Source organism: Sinohyriopsis cumingii, chromosome 3, assembly GCF_028554795.1.
Source record: "Sinohyriopsis cumingii isolate HCF-2022 chromosome 3, ASM2855479v2, whole genome shotgun sequence".
Lineage (NCBI taxonomy): Eukaryota > Metazoa > Mollusca > Bivalvia > Unionida > Unionidae > Sinohyriopsis > Sinohyriopsis cumingii.
In genome coordinates this window covers 138,981,561-139,001,186 of record NC_142963.1, presented here as the reverse complement: position 1 = coordinate 139,001,186, position 19,626 = coordinate 138,981,561, and the positions used below count along the sequence as shown (strand labels likewise).

The following is a 19,626-nucleotide window of genomic DNA, read 5'->3' as shown; positions in this document are numbered from 1 at the left end:
AAAAAAACAGAAACCACCGGTGATGCCATCAACGACAGTGATGCCTGCAAATGTCAGTAAAGTAATAAATAACGCCGTGGAAGAAAAATTAGAGTCGTTGGCGACGACTCAGTCGTTGGCGACTTCGCCATCCGCCGATGCGGCAACCAACGCGCTCATGAACGCGATAGCGGGGAGTGGTTTAAATTCAAAGAATTTACGACGAAAAAATCGCAATTGAAAACATCAACATGATAAATAATAGAATGTTTGCGCGTACCGCTGATCCCGCGTTTGATATGGATGCCCCAGTGCGCAGGGATGATTCTGTCCGTGATTATCAATATTATTCTTATTATGCAGCGCAACCCGACCTACGATCGCGAATTGAACTTCAGGTCCAAGATACCAGTAAATACTTTCTGCCGTGTGAAGCGTTTATCGAAATTGAGGGAGAACTCGTGACAAATGCCGCCGATAATACACCATACGCAGATGACCATCGTGTTCGAGTTGGCTTCGTCAACAACGGTATCATGGCGTTATTTGAGAGCGCCAGATATCTTATTGACGGACGAGAAATTGAATCAATAGAACGCGAGGTTGATGTTGCAACAACGATAATTGGGTTGGCGAGATACTCGGATGATTATACAAGATCGGCGGGCCCATCTATGATGTTTTCGAAGGACACCACTAATAACGCTGATCATCTTCAGTACATCAACGTGCTGGCGGAAAGAAATACCGCATTTGACCCACAAGCTGAAGCAGCCAATCCAGACCGCAGGGTAAGACCGGGCGCTGAGTTCAATATCATAAAAAGTACTAACGATAATTTTAATCTAGGATTTGCAACACGAGTAGGAATGTTGCAAAGACCACGCCGAAAGTTTTCATGCGCGATTCCACTCCATCACATATTTGGATTCTGCAGAAATGTCAGGAAGGTTATCTATGGGGCTAAGCATACAATCGCGCTGACGCGAAGGGGCGATGATAACAATGCAATATGGCGTGCTGCTGGCGTCGCTGCCGGTAAAGTCATTTTAACTAAAATGGCATTGTGGATGCCGGTGCTGACTCCATCAGTTACCACGGAAGCACGATTGTTAGCATTTATGGAACAGGGAGGGAAATCGCTGTTGAGTTGGCTAGCGGTAACAACTGATGCTAAAGAGGATAACGTCGCCGATACGTTTACATGGCACCTGGCGTCAAAACAGGGTGTTTCAGCCCCGCGTCATATATTCATAGCGCTACAGAATAGGGAACGATTGGGCAGTCAAGAACGCAGCCATATGATATTTGATCAATTAGGAGTCAGGGATGTTTCGCTGAGAATAAACGGACAACAGGAACCATCCGAGGATATACAGCTTAATTACGGCGACAACCATATCGCACGTGTGTACCATCGATTGCTGTCGTATATGGGTCGTGATCAAAACGTCGACACTGGTTTGCAAATATCACAACTTGATTTTAAAAACCTGTATCCGATTTATTATTTTTCGCTGGAACATCTTGATTTAACGAGACAATCCGTCGTTGATATACACTTCCGAGCTCGTATAGACCCGGCTGGTGTTAATTATAGAGCGGTTGCTGTCATTCTCAGCGATAAATCAATGCTGCTAGAAGGTGTTGGTGGACGAATGAGAATCGTTGATGCGCCAGTGGAAAACATGTAATTGAAAGCACAAACGCGTTTACAATAAATGTCGTATAGTGTCGTCAGTGTAGAGTTGACTGATGGTCAAGTCAAGAAATTACGATCAAAGTCGGCTAAACAATGCGGAACCACAATAACGCTGAAGCCGTCGCAGATGGCGGGTGGTAATCATAAGATATCGTTGACGGCGCGTCAAATAAAACATTTCAATGATGCGATGAAGAATAAAAAGGGTGTTCAAATAGATTTTTCAGCCGCAGCAATTAAAAACATGGAAAAGACCGGTGGGATATTTCCGCTGTTAGCTGCGATTCCAGCGTTGATTGCCGCGGCCGCACCAGCAGTGGCTAAGGCGGCTGCGTTGGGGGCCGTTGGTACCGCGGCGGGAATGGCATTAAAGAAGGCAACCGGGAAAGGCTACAAAAAAAAACGACCCGTGGCCGGAAAGGGTCTAAGACTACCGGGAACCCCGTATTCATGGTACTCGGGAAAGGGTCTAAGACTACCGGGAACCGTTTATTAACGCAGGAGTCAATGACTCCTGAGTCAATGACTCCCATGTCTAATTTTGATTTAATAGACGCCGCAAACGCGTTAGCGATAAAAAACTTCAGAGGTGTTTTTATGAGGGATCAATTACCGGCGGCACCAAGGAATATTGAAACAGGCATAATTAACCTCGATGGGTCCTCCGGAGCGGGAACTCATTGGGTTGCATACGCGATTGATCCGCGTGCAATCGTCTATTTTGATTCATACGGGTTAGCTCCGCCGAAAGAGTTCATGCGGTATATCCGGGCGTGTTCAGCCCGGGCGTGTTCAGCCCGGGTTTTTTATTCCACGCTGCCAACACAGCAGTTAAGTGACCCACCGATATGTGGCCGTGAGGTATTAAACGTACTTTCGGCGATTTCATCATCGCGAAAACCACCTCATGTGGTTGTAAACGAATACACTAGTGGGGTCGTAGAAGCTCAACGGATTTTAGAGAATAACATTTACAATAATAATGATTGATATTTGGGGACGACCGGTTTCGGCGCTGAAAGAATCCACGGAAACGGCCGCCGCCGACATAAAAAAAATAATTGAGGATGAAATCGCTGATATGTTGAATTTAACAAGTGTTGACCCGGGCGAAATAGTTGTATTTCAAGACCGCCAGGGTAAATTGAAATCCGGTAATGTGTCACTGAATGACGTTTTAATACGACAGCGTGATGCCGCCGAGAACGCTATCGCGCTGTATACCAGCGACGGACGAATCAAACCGGGTGAAGATATATCGATGATAGATGGAAGAATAAGTATACTTGGCAACAGTTATATAACCATGTCGAATTCGTTAAAGGGTTTACGTGGTGAATTTAACTTTCATGAAGAACAGTTCAGGTCGATGCTAACGCGTTTCACCAATGTGCAACACATTGTCGATAGTTTTTTTCGGGGACCCCCGACGGCAACCGAACCAAATCTTGCAACAATAACAAATGCTATTTCGGAACTTATGGCGCTGTCGGCCAATTTACCACCGTTACGAAAAAATGTTAACAGGATCGATGACAACTTTGATAAATTCTTTGGTAAAAAAAATACCAAGCTGGATGAGATTACAATAACTATAAATGATATCACTGCGTATGGACAGGAAATAAAAACAATCAAAACTGATGTTGCAACAAACAAAAGGAGTGTAGACGCGCATGAACGGGAAATAGAAATAATCGGCGCTAATGTTGCAACGATCATAAATAATGTAGACTCGCATGGACGGAAAATAGAAACAATCAAAACTGATGTTACAACGATCATAAATAATATGGACACGCATACACAGGAAATAGGAACAATCAAAACTGATATTGAAGCGAACAAAAAAAATATAGACGCGTATTGGCGGGGAATAGGATTAATCAAAACTGATGTTGCAGCGAACAAAAAAGGTATAGACGTGCATACATATGAAATAGGAACAATCAAACTTGATGTTGCAGCAAACAAAAAAAGTATGACCGAGAATACACGGGAAATAGAAACAATCAAAACTAATGTTGCAGCGAACAAGAATAATATAGACGCGCATTGGCAGGAAGTAGGAATAATCAAAACTGATGTTGAAGCGATTAAAGACGGGCTACCGAGAGTAGCAGAGCAATTTGAAAAAATAAAAATCCCTCATGAGAACATCATCAACACAGTATACACAATTCGGCATGGATCATTCGATTGGACTCCTACACAGAATACAGTAAATATCACCGCAACTGTTAAGGGCATTTATCGATTGACACTGATTTCAATGATGCAGTTTAATATATTATCGTCGAGTTCATCCGGGTTTAACAATACAATATCAACAATTATAGACAAGAACGCAACTGAACTATTTACAATTTATGCCGTTGATAGAAATCTAGCCGGGGCAAACATTACATGGTATGTGGAATTTGTAGCGAATCTAAGTAATTAAAAACACTAGTTCTTTTAAAATAAAAATGACCACCAAGGAAATTGAATCAGAGGTATCACCGACGTCACATCAATATCGATTCGATACCGCAAAAGAATTCTCCGCGAACTTGAAAACGCTTTCCGAACAATACCGTGCAAAAATAAAAAAATACCGCCGAAAAATAACCGCCATCGACGCGGTCGTGTACTCGGTGTCGGGTATAGTGGCCGGTACCGGTGTTATTTTATCCACGGTGACCACGATAGCCCCGATCGCTGTTCCAATCGCTGTCTCCGCGATGACAACAGTTGCTGGAGTCGCCAACGCAATCACTAGGAAGATATCATCGTGTTTTCAGAAAAAACTCAACGAGTATACAGTAAAACATCAAATAGTATCCGACGCATACTCGAAATTATCCGGGTTGATCTCGTTATCGATTGATAATTTGTTCGTATCCGATGTTGAATTCTCCACGATGGTCCAGTTATATAGCTCCGCGATGTCAAAAATCGAGGATTTTCAACTGGAAGCCGAAACCACCTGGTTGTTGAAATTAGACACTAAAGACAACAAATAATAATAATGTCGCTGAACCCCGAAGGGTTTCAATTACTTCAGCGGATCGCGGAGAACACCACTCCGGTACAAACAAATATGATATCAATAACGTCAACGAAACCCGAATTCAGTGTGAACTTCCCGTCGCCGGTTCCAGTGAAGGAAATAGCGCTGGCAAAATTGCGAGTATATCACAGTTGGCCTAATATCCGAGCGGATGCATTTAACGGACAACAACCTAATAACTCGCTGGTTTTTGCACGGACAAATAAACCCGATGGGACCCCAGACTGGGAGGAGGTTACAATACCAACTGGGTCATACCAAATAGAGCAAATCAATAAAGAATTTCAACGCAGGATAAAATCGATCACAGGAAAGGAATCAAAAATCGCTATTACGGTTCATGAACCGACGTTATCGTCGACGATTGAGATAAGCACACCGGGGTATATGGTTGATATCTATAACAGTTCAATAAGAACCATACTAGGATGGCCTAAGAATCCACCTCGTGAAACCCCCGCGGACTTGAGCACAAATGCGCAATCGTATCATGAGGTGGATCCCAGTTATCGAGATGTTTTGTTCGTTATGAAAAACGTGTCATCCCCCGACTGGTTTTCATTTCAAGACAGGAATACCATGCAATGGTATTTTCAGTACGAAGAAATTCCTAAATCGCGCATCAATGCCGAACTTAATTTAAATAATATCAATAGTTATTTTGCCGAGATTAATCGTATTTACCAATCACAACTAGAACAACTACGGGAAACAAAAGCACGAAAACACGTTGAGGTATTAAATCAACTTATATCAGACATGGAATATATCAATGAACGAATCGTCGAGGTAATATCCACTGACAGAACTGGTAATAAACAAAAATTCCTAACCGAGTATAATATCACAGAAGCCGATTTACCTGATTTCAAGTTTCCAGGATACAACGCGCCAGAACTAAGAAAGTCTCTTAATGATTTTCTCGGTCCATCAACTCATATCCTCAGACACGATAACGGAGATGATGGTAGGCATATTGCTCCATACAACGTAAATATTGCATCGGTGATAGCAATCAATCTAGTGTGTGATGCTATCGAAGGGAGTTACCAGGTGGATACCAAGCAATCAAATCAGGCTCAACAGGGGTACATCCTTTATTCATTTTCACCAACAGCCCCTCCGGGATTTTTAATCGTTGAGAGTCCGATTAATCCGGTCTATATGCGATGCCATGATCGGTTTTTAACGAGAATTAATTTTAGACTTACCGATCAGTCAAATAACCTAATTGATCTGCAAGAGGAGGAGTTAGTGATCACTCTGTTTGTAAAATCATAGCAGCAGAGGGGGCGATGACATCGACGCGGTCGTCGATGTGCTTACCGGACGCTGACGACGCTGGGGATCGGCGCGCAGAAGGTGTTAATTAAACCAAATGACGACGCGACGATCCCCCAACGACGTCGTCGTTTTTTTTTTACCAGGCGCTGACGACACTAGATCGTTGAGTGCAGAAAGTAATAATTAAGCAAAATAACGATTGGACAAAATGTCCGATTCGCCCCCTCTGCTGCTTCCCTATACGATATAGGGACGATCCCCAATTACTACTTAACGCACAAGGCAAAACTCATATATACTCTATTCTGGCACGAGTTAGATGTGCAATAATGACTAGTCTCTACTCTTGCATTAGTGTTAATCCACGGATGCATTCAACGTATTTACCTTCCGTGATATAGCAACCATATGCAACTCATTGTCGTAGCAAAAGTACGCAAATCGGGGTGAAAACACGTCAAGTTGTGAATATGTTTCAAACTGGTTTCCTTTCACATCTCTTTACTTATTACATGTTTCTACCATCTCGGACAAGTCTAAAAATGTATAGATGTTGAAGGTTGCTGACCTTTATTTTCAGTTATGAAGTTATTGTTATGCGGATGGTTCCTTGGGTGAGAGGGCTCATAATCGACCTTGACCGCAACCTCAAACTATTTAGTGCTACCTTAAAAGAGTAACAGTTTTATAATATATGTTGTGATTTTCTTTTCTGATTAAATATATAACTTTTCCCAAATATCCCATAGCTAAGAAATAATGTAAACAAGCTCCTTCTGACGCCTAGGTGTGGTTCCCTATCCCACGCCAGATGATAAGACACTCCGGTGGAATTCCCTAAACAACACCAAATCATGTGATGATTGGCATTTGATGTGTAATTTGAATATAAACAGTGTCGCACACAGTCCAGGGTTTCCTGATATCGACTAAATATTGAAACCGGCATGTGTAATAAATCTGAACCTTCTCGTTTGCCACAGTGTAGTGTGTGTGTGTGTGTGTGTGTGTGTGTGTGATTTGGATTTTTAGCTTTAACAGTTGTTGTTTTTTCGCTACGATGCCTGCAGTGTGGCATTTTATAGTCATGTCTAGCACTGAGGCATCGCGCCGCAGACATGTAGTATGATGTCGCACTAAGTCGTATTCTTCTGACACCAGGCCTACCAATTCTAACACTAAACTCTTAACGCTGAGTGTCCAGCGAGGGAGCTGTCAGTACCATTTTGATACCTCTTTGTTATGACTCGGCTGGGATTCGAACCCGCGATCGCCCGCATCCGAGACGGACACTACAACCAATAGGCCACCAGAGCGTCCCACATTGTAAAAGATGAGTACAGTATTGTAGAATGTCCATGTTATTCGGAGCTCAAAATAAGGTACATTCCGGCTAAATTTATATTAAAAATGATTGAGTATGAATTAATATATCTTGGTGTTAATCAGAGGTAGGTGTGTGTGTGTGTGCGCGCGCGCGCGCGCGCAATGTCATGGAAGTCCTCTAGGTGTAAATCAGTGGTGTATGTGTAATGTCATGCAAATCATCTAGGTGTAAATCAGTGGTGTGTCTATGTGTAACGTCATGGAACTCGTTTAGGTGTTCATCAGTGGTGTGTGTATGTGTAATGTCATGAATCTCCTATAGGTGTTCATCAGTGGTGTGATTATGTGTAATGTGATGCAAGTCCTCTTGCACCTTGCACCGTTTCACGATGAAGTCCTGAATCCATTAAGTATCATTAACACATTTCTTAAGGGAAAGAGAAAGGGGGAAGTAGTGTTGCATGTTAATTTACTGAAGGAAGCGATAGACAGTATTTTATAACATTTAATCCTTTAGAGAACAGTAATTATTTATTTTCCTTTGTCATTTTTATATAGTATATACAACTGCATTACAAGTGAAAATGCATTACTTACCTTGTCTTGCAGAAGTTCTGAATGTCCAGTCAGGTGGTAGCATCAAGTTACCAGATAGTAGGAATGGTCCATATCCTATATGTGAAGAAATAAAACTCGCAATGTACAAAAGTATCAGACCAATAATATACATTGCTTTATATAGAAGAGTAGTAAGTGTATGAAAATGAAAATATATCACTTACCTTGAGGTTGAAAAAGTGCAACCGGCGAGCGTTGTGTCGGTTGAAACGTATGCATTGACTGTAGGGATGGGATCTTTCCTATGTTTGAGAAAATAAAAATTGCATTAAAAATATGGACAACATTAGGAGAAAAAAGAATATATACTTTTCTTTTATGTATATCAGGGGTTATTTTACGTTACTGACCTCGATAAAACCTTGATTTCGTGTCATCCTGAAAATCTGCTGAGAAATCCACATAACTCGTTGCCTCACTTTGAGTCTTTGGCTTCGTTACAACCATGGATGTTAGAGGAGTAACAAATTTGTACTGAATATATATATATATATATATATATATATATATATATATATATATATATATATATATATATATATATGCAAGCAGTCGATCCTACACGAAGATTAACCGATATAAAACTTGATAGATTAATGTATTGATTTCTGTATTGATTGATATCAAACAAGTCTTAAGTCGTGAAATTCACCCCACCCCCACCCCAAAATACATGTCTGCCCATATTACTTTTAAATAGGCTGATATGTACGGAGAACAAGTTCTTTAGGTATGGCACACAAATTGGATCTCGCTGTATTTTCAGTGATTGTTTAAGAAAGCGGAACGAAATCTACTATGGCACATATAGCTTTAGCTGGCATTATTCATTGCATATACAGTAATAATGTACCTGGCAAACATCAGTGATTATTCTGCCCACACTAACGCCCAGCCTTCTATGCTTCCACAACGTAATTGGACATTGACCTTGAATAGAATCACAAGCACGAACGAGTTGCATGTATTTCTTTCAAAAGAATTTTGCGTTGGTAAAAACGAAGATTTCTGTTAAGTAACGTATTGTGGTAGCTGAGTTTATTAAATCAATCCTCTTAGTTAAAATATTCACCAGCATCCAAGCTGATCTTTCTGATCTTTCTGTCCACGTAGACTCATAATTTTAGTCATATATTCTATTCACACATCATATCTGAGCCTACGCTGATCCTTTCTTCTATAATTTCAAGCGAACAGCTTAGACCGCAGATCTCCTGGTACACAGTGCAGTGGAAGATCAGATTAGAGGCTACACTGATGTTCCTATTTATGCTTTCAAGTAAACATCAAACGCCCAAGTGTGCTGACACAGATTCTAGGCACAGATCAGTTCCGTCAACGCCCATCCTTTTATGTATATTTTCAACCGAACAACGTAAACACATATCTGACAGCAAATATTTACGTGGCAGATCAGATCAGAGTCTATGCTGATCATCCTATCTACGATTTCCAGCGAACACCTTAGATTATGATCTACCAACACATATCCTACTGACAAATCCGATCAGAGTCTGCGTGGATCCTTCTATCTACAATTTTAAGTTACAAGCATTTGGTAGCGAGTAATGTACAAACAAACACAAAAATCTGTACTCGAATACATTAACTCACCTTCAAGGACAGTGCCAGAGCTGACGCTTTAAGAGACTCTTTCTCGGCAGCAGAATCAGCTTCATCCATTTTTTCCATAAATTGCTTGATGGTTAAATAGGCCCACATTTTTTCGGTGATTTTTTCAATGGAAGCCAGAGTCGTCATGTTTGTAAAGTCTCCAAACTCCAGAATAGCAGTATTAATGATTAGAACGGTGCTGCCCTCTATGCTGTTACCGATAACTTGTAAGGGGACGGTTTTTGCTTCAACTTTCGACATTTTGCCTGCCACAATCATCTCCGAGCCATCTAAATAGCGTTTGAAATGACTTTTCGTAATAGTAGCGTTGTCAACAGATTCTTCTAGATACCTGAATCTTAAATCAGTCATAAGAGCGGCCGATATTTCGTCGTAAAACCCGATTATTTGTAATTCAGCATCCGATGCTTCGTAAATTTTTCGTGCAACTCCGTTGTTTCGTGAAGATATACTTTTCAGAAGATCATAATCAGCGTCTTGCCCAAAGGCAAGAGTAAAAATTGGAATTACCCCCCATTTATTTTCATTTTCAATATTTTCCAAAATTCTATCGGAATTAGTTTCACCCTGTGTTGCATCCCCGTCCGTGAGAAAGACAATCATTGGAATTCGGAACTCGGATTTTCCTAACTTCAATAAATGCTTGATGCCATCTAACAAGGCCTTGTTGATGTTTGTGACTGAAAATATAAACATATATGAATATTTCTCATGTGTAATGCTCACCAGAGTCCGAACCGTATAGAAACAGATCTGTCGGCGCATAATCACACATCAGATCAGGGTCTATATGGTTTGTTCTATTTACAGCGTAGAACTATAACTGCAAGAGAATTGTGCGGGGGAACTTTTGGGTCTACGCTCTCATGAGCACATGCACGTTAAACAGTAGTAAATGAACACACAAAATGTGTTTTCATTGATGAAAAGGGAGATAACTAGTGAAGCAGCAGGAAGGGCGAACAGACCAGACTTGTTCCTTCGTTTGAAGGCTCCTACGAAATAATTATTTTTAGAAACTTTTATTTTCAAAATTAAAAGCTTCTACGTGACGTTATTTTTGCCTCAATAAGTAACAGTGACAACATATATATGTTCGCGACATCGCTGATGTATATGAAAAAAATTTAAAATATTTGGTCGAGACCGATCCGTAATTTTTTTATTATTATAAATTAAAATTATTAGTATATTAATACTCATGGATGTCGGAGAACCACATTCTGCTAGACTAGCACGAGAGCGACTAGAAGCAATAAAGAAATATCTTCGTGTGAGAGAGTCTGTCAAACGAAAAATAAGGGCAGTTGAGGATTCAAAACAAGGATTTACTGAATCAACTGAATTATTATTTAAACCAATAACTACAACCACTGAAAAAATCCTGATTGGAGATATTAAAGATCCTGATGTGAGAAAGCGAGCTATTCTTCCAGTATTAAAACAAACTGAAGAACAAACTCGACTTCAGCCTGCACCTGCACCTGTAGCTCAACCTAAATTTAAACTTAAATCTAAACTTAAATATAAGCCTCAAATTAGACGTAAATCTCAAGCTGAAGTTGAAATTGAAGCTGAAGAAACACCCGAAGATGACACAGATATAATTGATGATGATACAGAACAAACCGGCGACAGGGTTGCTGCGATTGAAAAATTTACCGAAGATAGCATCAATGGTATAAGAGTGGTTAAAAATGTTGATGACCTAGCTAAAATTACTTTATCGACATATGCTCAACGAGAAAATGTTTTAAAACCTGAATATGCCGATAAATCCGTAGATCGTGAAACATGGTACAAGTGGATATTTTATGTGTATTATGGAGTTGATCGTGTCAAAAAATCCGATCCTAGATTTATTATTTTTCTTGATGCAATAGATAGAGAAATTACCGAATTACAGCGACCTCAGCCTTCCACATTACCAAGACAACAACCTCCACCTGTACAAATACAACGAAAACAAATACTACCTCAGCCTGAAAAAATACTACCTCAGCCTGATAAATACTTTACCGAAGACGCTCTTGATACTTTCGAGAACAGGGAAAATTTAATTGATATTGCTGCGTTTGGTTATGATCGCAAAGATGAATATGTAAAACCAGAACATGCTGATAAAGTAAAACAAAATAACTGGATTACTGTATTATATTTTGCTGCTATAAAAAAAAATATCGATTTAAAAGATCCTTGTTATAAACAATTTAAGAAGGAAGTAAACGAAGCAAAAAAAAACAACCAAAAATTCAAGAAGAACTTTTCCCCACCACAATCTCTCAGTGCTACCGGTAGCGGTTATAATTCTATCTGCCCAGATAGTGTCGTTAATGATGTATCGCAATTAGAGGTTCTTATTGGTGGGAAACGAGCTGGAAATAACTCACCAGAAATAATTAACGAGGCAACTGATATTTGTCAGTGATTATTTTGTGGCGGTGTCATGGATGTTCACATTTATTGAAATCTCATCGATGAAATTATCGACGATCACAGCGACTAGTTGTTAAATAAAAAATTAATTAAATAAAATGATCGTTCACAAACATCATCGTAAACCTGTGCAAGTTCGAGTAGTAAATGCTCGTTTGCCCATGTACAGAGTTACTTACGGAGACGGACTTGGTGATGTTGTTAAAGTATTCATCACAAGAATAGCTCCTAAAGCTGGATCTGTTGCAAAACAATTATCAATGAAAGCTATGAGCTTTGTTCGTGATAAAGCCGCCGCTGCTGCTAGTGATATTGCCAGTAAAGCTTTTAGTGCCGTCAAGGACAGAATAACAAATTTAACAAGCAGAAAAAAAACAACCTGACGTTGCTCCGGTCAAATTACCCAGCACCGAGTTAATGCCTAGCGACGTTAGTAAGGTGATAAATGGCGCAGCAAATCAAAAACTAACAGAATTAGTGAATCAGGAAACAAATAAAAAATTAGAAGAATTAATGAATCAGGAAGCCAATCAAATGATAAATACTAGTGCGATATCGGGAAGTGGTCTTCGTTTTAGAAGATAATCTTTATAATAAAATGTTTGCGCGGACATCTAATGAGGTATTTGACATGGATGAATCTATAAGTAAAGATACGTCAGTACGTGATTATCAATATACCTCATACGACGCAGTAACACCAAATAGTGATAATCGAGTTGACGTTCAGGTTCATGATACAACCAGATATTTTCTTCCATGTGAAGCGTTTATTGAGGTTGTGGGTGAAATTAGAAAAACTGATAATTCTGATTACGGAGGAGGTTTTAAGGTCGGATTTGTCAATAATGGTATTATGGCGTTATTTAAGAGCGCCACATACATGATTGATGGAAAAGAAATTGAATCAACTAGCGATAATGTTGATATTGCTACGACACTTATAGGTCTAGCAAGATACTCAGATGATTTTACTAAATCAGCTGGTCCGAGTATGATGTTTGCCAAGGATAATTCTGATCACGCTGATCATAGACCAAATAATCTTGTACAATTGGCTCAAAATGCCTCCGCTGCTGCTGTAGATGGAGTAACGATAAATCAGCCAACTGCCGCGTTTCCGGTAGCACACAGCGTTAATCCTAATTTTAATTTAGGTTTATTAACACGTAAAAATATGTTTAAAGGTGATCGTAAAAGATTTTCATGTGCAATTCCATTATCTCATCTATTTGGATTTTGCAGAAATTTTAAGAAGGTAATTTTTGGAGCCAAACACACAATTGTTTTTTATAGAAAAGTTAGCAATGTCTGGAGAGAGCCTAATGCCGATGCTGCTGTTGATAATGCTAGCAACGGTAAAGTAATATTAACTAAATTTACATTGTGGATGCCAGCAATGACTCCATCAATACCTGAGGAACAAAAATTACTTTCTTTTATGGATCAAGGTGGTAAATTGGTAATGTCTTGGCTAACAACAACCACCGATAATAGTACCCCTAGTAACATCAACAATATTTTTACTTGGCACATGGCATCACAGCAAGGTGTTTCTGCACCTAGACACATCTTTGTTGTTCTCCAAAATAATAATCGATATGGTAATCAAAAAACTAGTCATATGATATTTGATCATTATGATGCCAGTGAAATATTGTTGCGAATAAATGGACAACAGGAACCATCCGAGGAAATATCGATAAGTTTTACTAATAATTCAGTTTCGCGTGCATATCATCGATTGTTAAGTTTTATGAGGCGATATCAAATACTGACGCTGGCTTACAAATATCACAGTTAGATTTTACAAATTTTTATCCGATCTATTATTTTTCACAAGAACATCTCGATTTAGTAAAACAATCCGTCGTTGATATATATTTTAAATGCAAAATAAATAATCCAGGTGGTGCTGATATTATTAGAGCAACTGCGGTCATACTCAGTGATAGAACTATGATTCTTGAAGGTATTAGCGGGCGAATGAGAGTCATTGACGCACCAGTAGAAAAAATGTGATCTAAATTTAAATGAATCATATAATTATAATGATATTCGATCATGTTAGTGTGACTCTGACTCCGGGTCAGATAAAAAAAAACTTCAATCAAATGCAACAAAAATGTGTGGAGCAAAATTAACATTAAAAAATGTCCAAATTCAAGGTGGTCCAAATAAATTCAACATAAAAATTTTACTAAAGCTAAGTCAGCAAATACTGGTGTTCAGATTATTCTTTCCACGAGCGCCATCAAGGATATGATTAAAGTTGGTGTTTTTTTCCCACTTCTAGCTGGGTTAATACCAGCATTAATTGCAAAAGCAGCAATTGCCGCCCCGTTAATAGCAAAAGGCGCCGTATTAGGTGCTGCTGGACATGCAGGTAGTAAAGTAGCACAAAAAATAACCGGAGGAAGATACGGTAAAAAACAAAGGTCGCGGCCTAAGGTTGCCAGGAACGCCACCGTCATGGTACGGAAAAGGTTTTCGACTACCAGGAACCCCATCGCAATGGTATCCGAGGATCCGTTAAAAAAAATTCCAATGTCAAATTTCGATTTATCTAACGCGGCTATAAATAAAAAAATAAAATTCTTCAGAGGTGTATTTATGCGAAATCAATTACCAGCTCAACCAAATCCTAACGAGACAGGAATTATAAATCTCGATGACAGTGTTGGTCCAGGAACACACTGGGCATCTTACGCGATAAATCCACGTGAAATTATTTACTTTGACTCGTACGGGTTAGCGCCACCAAAAGAATTTTTAAATTATGCAAAACAATTAAATGTTCCTATTTGGTATTCCACGTTACCAACACAAACACTAACCAATCCGCCAATATGTGGTCGTGAAGCAATTAATGTTCTTGATGCAATATCAACGTCAACTAAACCATATCATAAGGTTGCCCTTGATTACACGTCTGATAAATTAAATCAATCTATGATAAATAATGGTTGATATTTACGGAAGATCTCTGTTTTCGCGAGAGTTAAAAAAGGACCTGACGTTGATTTATCAAAGTATGCAACAAAGGACGACCTTAATAATCTACTAGCAATATCAGGAATAGATCCTGACGAAGTTGTTATTCTTCAGGATCAACATGGAAAATTACAAACAAGTAAGATCAAATTAGTTGATATAATTCGACGAGCCGAGTACAGTGCACACGTAGATGATTTTACTGGTTTGCAAGAAAATGTCAGAAAAATTAATGAAACCGCCGCTGAAGTAAATAAAAAAATAAATGAAATTAACACAAAAATCGCCGACATCAGGACAAGCGTTGATTTATTTGAAGGAACTAATGCATTAATTCCAGGAATTATCAGTAAAACTAGTTTTATTAAGATTCCACCAACAATAACATCGTCGCAGATCAATAATATGATATTTACAACGGCGTCGGGATCATCAACGTGGACACCAGAAAATAATACCCTCAAATACACCGCGTCGGTTACTGGCGTGTACAGATTATATGTTTTTTCCTCAGTAAGATTCAGAATAATTACTAAAGAATACGATTGGAGACATCCCAGTGATAGATTACTTGGATTTTTAACTGTTTTGCTAAATAAGATGCCGAAGAAACATTTACATTAGAATTGGAAAAAGCAGCAAAATCGACACCATATTGGTGGCTCATGGAATTTATCGCTGAGTCACCTCAATTATTTGCTAAATAAAATAAAATATGAGCGACGCGTCCGAGTACAGATACAATCTTGTGCGTACATGGCAAGATACATCAAAAAATATCATCAATGTAACCACAGCAAAGATAAAAAAACATCAACGACGATTAGTTATCATTGACGTTGTTGTTTATTCGGTATCAGCAACTGTTGCTGGTGCCGGATTAATATTATCTGCGGTAACAATGATGGCACCTGTCGCTGTCACAATTTGTATTTCCGCGGAAACAACAATCACTGGTGTCCTTAATATTATTGCAAAAAAATTATGTTCGTGTACAAATGAGAAATTATCCTCGTATGTGCTTAACCTACACACAGCAACGACCGTGTATACAAAATTATCTTCGTTGTTGTCGGAAAGTCTCAATGACGGAAATATATCCGATTTTGAATTTTCGATGATGATAAAAATTTATAATCAGGCAGATATTAAAGCTTCGAATATTAATAATGTCGGAATTAATGCAGCAGATTGCGACAAACACAGCTCAGCGCAGAGCAACGATGATCTCGGTAAGCTCGACTAAACCAGAATTTAACATTAATTTTCCAATAGCAATTTCCGTCGACGATATTGCGTTATCACAATTGCGAGTTTATCATAGCTGACCCAATATCACATCTAAATCATTTGGTAGCTCATTATCAAATAATTCGATTGTTTTCACTAATAAAAAAAAATCAGACGGTACTCCAGATTGGACGGTTGTTGGATTACCAACAGGTGGTTATCAAGTCGATCAAATCAATGATAAATTATTGTACAAAATAAAAAATATAACCGGAGATAAAGAACCTGGAATAAAAATATCCGCGCACGAATCAACGTTAAGTTCGATTATCGAGATAACATCACCTAATTACGCTATTGATATTCATGCTAGCTCAATTAGGACCGTTCTAGGTTGGCCTGAGATTGCACCAGTACACCCACCAGCGCCACCAGAACCTAAAAAGTCTGATTATATCACTGACAGAAAATCATATCATGATACTTTCCCCCAACACCGTGAATTGTTATTTTTAGATAATATAATAAAATTGTCTTTGATTGCCGATTTTATCATCAGAGGAAAAGATGATATGTTATTTAATTTTCATGGCATTTTTAGCCCATATTTATCAGAAATTGGAATTGAAGCATATTTTCATAAACTTAATAATATGCATGTAGAACAACTACGGTTATTACAGCAATATTTTCAGGAGTGTATTTTAATATATCAGGTTCATGTAGCGAGATTATCAAACGTATAGAAATAGTAAATCATATCGTATCAGACATAGAAAATTTTAACGAGAAACTAATTCAGGTGATAACTGATGATAAATCAGACGACCAAAAACAAAAATTTTTAGACATATACAAGCTGACCGAGTCGACGTTGCCAAATTTTACATTTCCCGGCTATGTTGCAACTAGCGAATTAAGAAAATCCGTCAGTGATGTAATTGATGAGTTATTTCCTCAATTACTGGCCGCGTGGAGAAAAACATTACCACCACCAGCTATATTTAGACACAATAATGATCAATCTGGAGGTGGACGACACATTTCACCAGATGTTGTAAATATAACAGAAGTCGTCGCGGTTAATCTTAATTGTGAAGTCGTCCAAAATAGTTATAGCGCAGACGCGTCAGTGTCAAATCAGGCTCAACAAGGATTTATTCTTTATTCGTTTCGCCAAAAGAACCTCTGGGGTACTTAATTATACAAGAACCAATTAATCCTATTTATCTACGATGTCATAATCGTTTATTATCGAGAATTAATTTCAGATTAACCGATCAGTCTGGAAATTTACTTGATTTAAGTGGAGAGACGTTAAGTATTACTTTGCTGGTGACATCTTAACATCTCGACCTGAAAAAAGACACAAAAGAATAGATAAAAACGGTAAAAATTAACAAAAACATCATTTTATTTAATTCTCAGAATATTTACAAATAAATTTTACTTTTCATCATTTACTATTTTTCTTAATTGTCTAGCGCGGGTATTAATTATTTTTCTTGATTCATATTCGTCAGACAATTCTGATCAGCTTTTCTCGACGGCGTTAGATAACGCAACAAAAACTTTAATTTATGTTTCGTTGCATGATTTTCCACAACAAGTCAACGAACCGACCAATAGCCAATTGCATCGATTCATTATTTATTTAGATATTTGTCTAAAATATAACATGAAATTATTTGACCTTGATGAAGCTGAATACGATATACCTGACGCTGATAAAGCAAAGAAAGAGTTTTTCGACGACGGAGCGGTTCATACTTGGTCAACTTGGAAGACAAATTCAGTCGATAATACCATGACCGATACAAGAGAAAAAAAAAATTGATTATATTATCGCTAACCACCGCGATAAGAAATATATATTTGGAATAAAATTTATCGCACAAATGTCTGACGAAGTTTGGGTTATTCGTGATAAATGTGATCCTGTAATTGGCGGGGAAAAAAATGTCATTTTATCTGCCAGTAGTCGGCCTGGATTATTAACCGGCATAGATAAACCGTATTATGCTTGATCTTATCCGGTAACTGCAGTTGTTTATGGAATTTATCGGCTAAATAATAAACCAGATGTTAAAAATCTGTCCTTGATGAAAATATCTTCGGTGATAAATTGTGTAGCTGAGCGAGTAATGGAGCATCTAAAAAATGCAAAACGTGGATCTGGTTTGACCGATTTAAGGTTAACAAAAATAAATACTTGGGCGAAATCAGTTGTTAATGGAGCATCAATAAATGACGTCGCCATGTTGTCAAGTAAATTAAAATTTCCAATAACGGTGAAAACATTATCGGGAGAAATTTTATATGAATCAGCTTATAAATCCAAGGGAACGCCAATCACAGTTGTTGATCATAATTCACACGCTTGGACTTCCGCGGAGACAATATTTCCACAAGAACGTGTTGTTAAATTCTATCCCGAGAAATTATCTGCAGAAAAATCTACCGCAAAAGGTTCTACAGAAAACATGTTCGATTTTATTCATAAAATAAGTAAATCAGATCCGGTGTCACTGTGGCTATTTCGCAGCGAAGACAAATATGATCAGTTTGTACGACCTAACGGCGAATTATACAGAAATAAATTACTACATGGCTCAATGAGGGAATTAGCGGAAAAATATTCAGTAAATTCTGAGCAATTATTAGCTAATTGTTTCACTGTTCCATCTGTTGCTGCTCACGCTGCTAGGGAAAAAAATCTTTGGAAACCAATTCGAATATGGACACGGCGGATTATGGAACACTAAATATGATCACAACAACATGATATATGTTGACATGGCTGCATGTTATCCTGGAAGTTTTTTAGGATTAGGCGAGTGTTCTTAATATTTTGCTCAATTTGGACATCCAAGTAGCGAAATGACGCGAGTATCAATTAATGGTCCTCTGCCAGATTTTCCTTTAACTGGATTCGCTCGTGTTGTATCATTTGAATTTGCCGAAAATCTTCACAAAATCTGCTACGTTTGGTTTGGTAGACATTTTTCAGATCGACGTTGGGTTCACAACGCATTGTTGAGATATATGTCAGATTCAGCGATGTTGACGTCGTTGATAGTTAGTGAAGCAATTATTTCGTATAAAAAACAAACTAAAGTCTGGCTACCACCTGATCATGACGAAAAAACAGCAAAAGATTTAGGGAGAAAAATAATTGGGAAATTTACCGAAGGTGGAGCGTACGATCATCAGCGACATCATTCTAGATTAATTATGGATGATGTTGAATTAGATTTTATAATTGCTGATACAACCGAGAAAAATATATTTTGTAACCGAGAAAATATTTACTTCAATGACGGAACAAAACTAGGTACTGTTGTCAGTTATATGGAAGGAGAGTCTCCAC

General features: G+C 38.4%; 1 protein-coding gene across 3 annotated transcripts in view; it reads right to left on the bottom strand.

Moving 5' to 3' along the window:
- Positions 1–19,626, bottom strand: part of LOC149803950 (inter-alpha-trypsin inhibitor heavy chain H3-like) — a 193,756-nt gene that overhangs the window by 103,099 nt on the left and 71,031 nt on the right. For all 3 annotated transcript variants that reach the window (XM_089953769.1, XM_089953772.1, XM_089953771.1), the window contains 4 exons: positions 9,576–10,276; positions 8,312–8,435; positions 8,126–8,203; positions 7,941–8,015 (listed from right to left, as the gene is read on the bottom strand). In XM_089953769.1, coding sequence (XP_089809895.1) covers positions 7,941–8,015; positions 8,126–8,203; positions 8,312–8,435; positions 9,576–10,276 — 978 coding nt within the window. The remainder of the gene's footprint in view (positions 1–7,940; positions 8,016–8,125; positions 8,204–8,311; positions 8,436–9,575; positions 10,277–19,626) is intronic.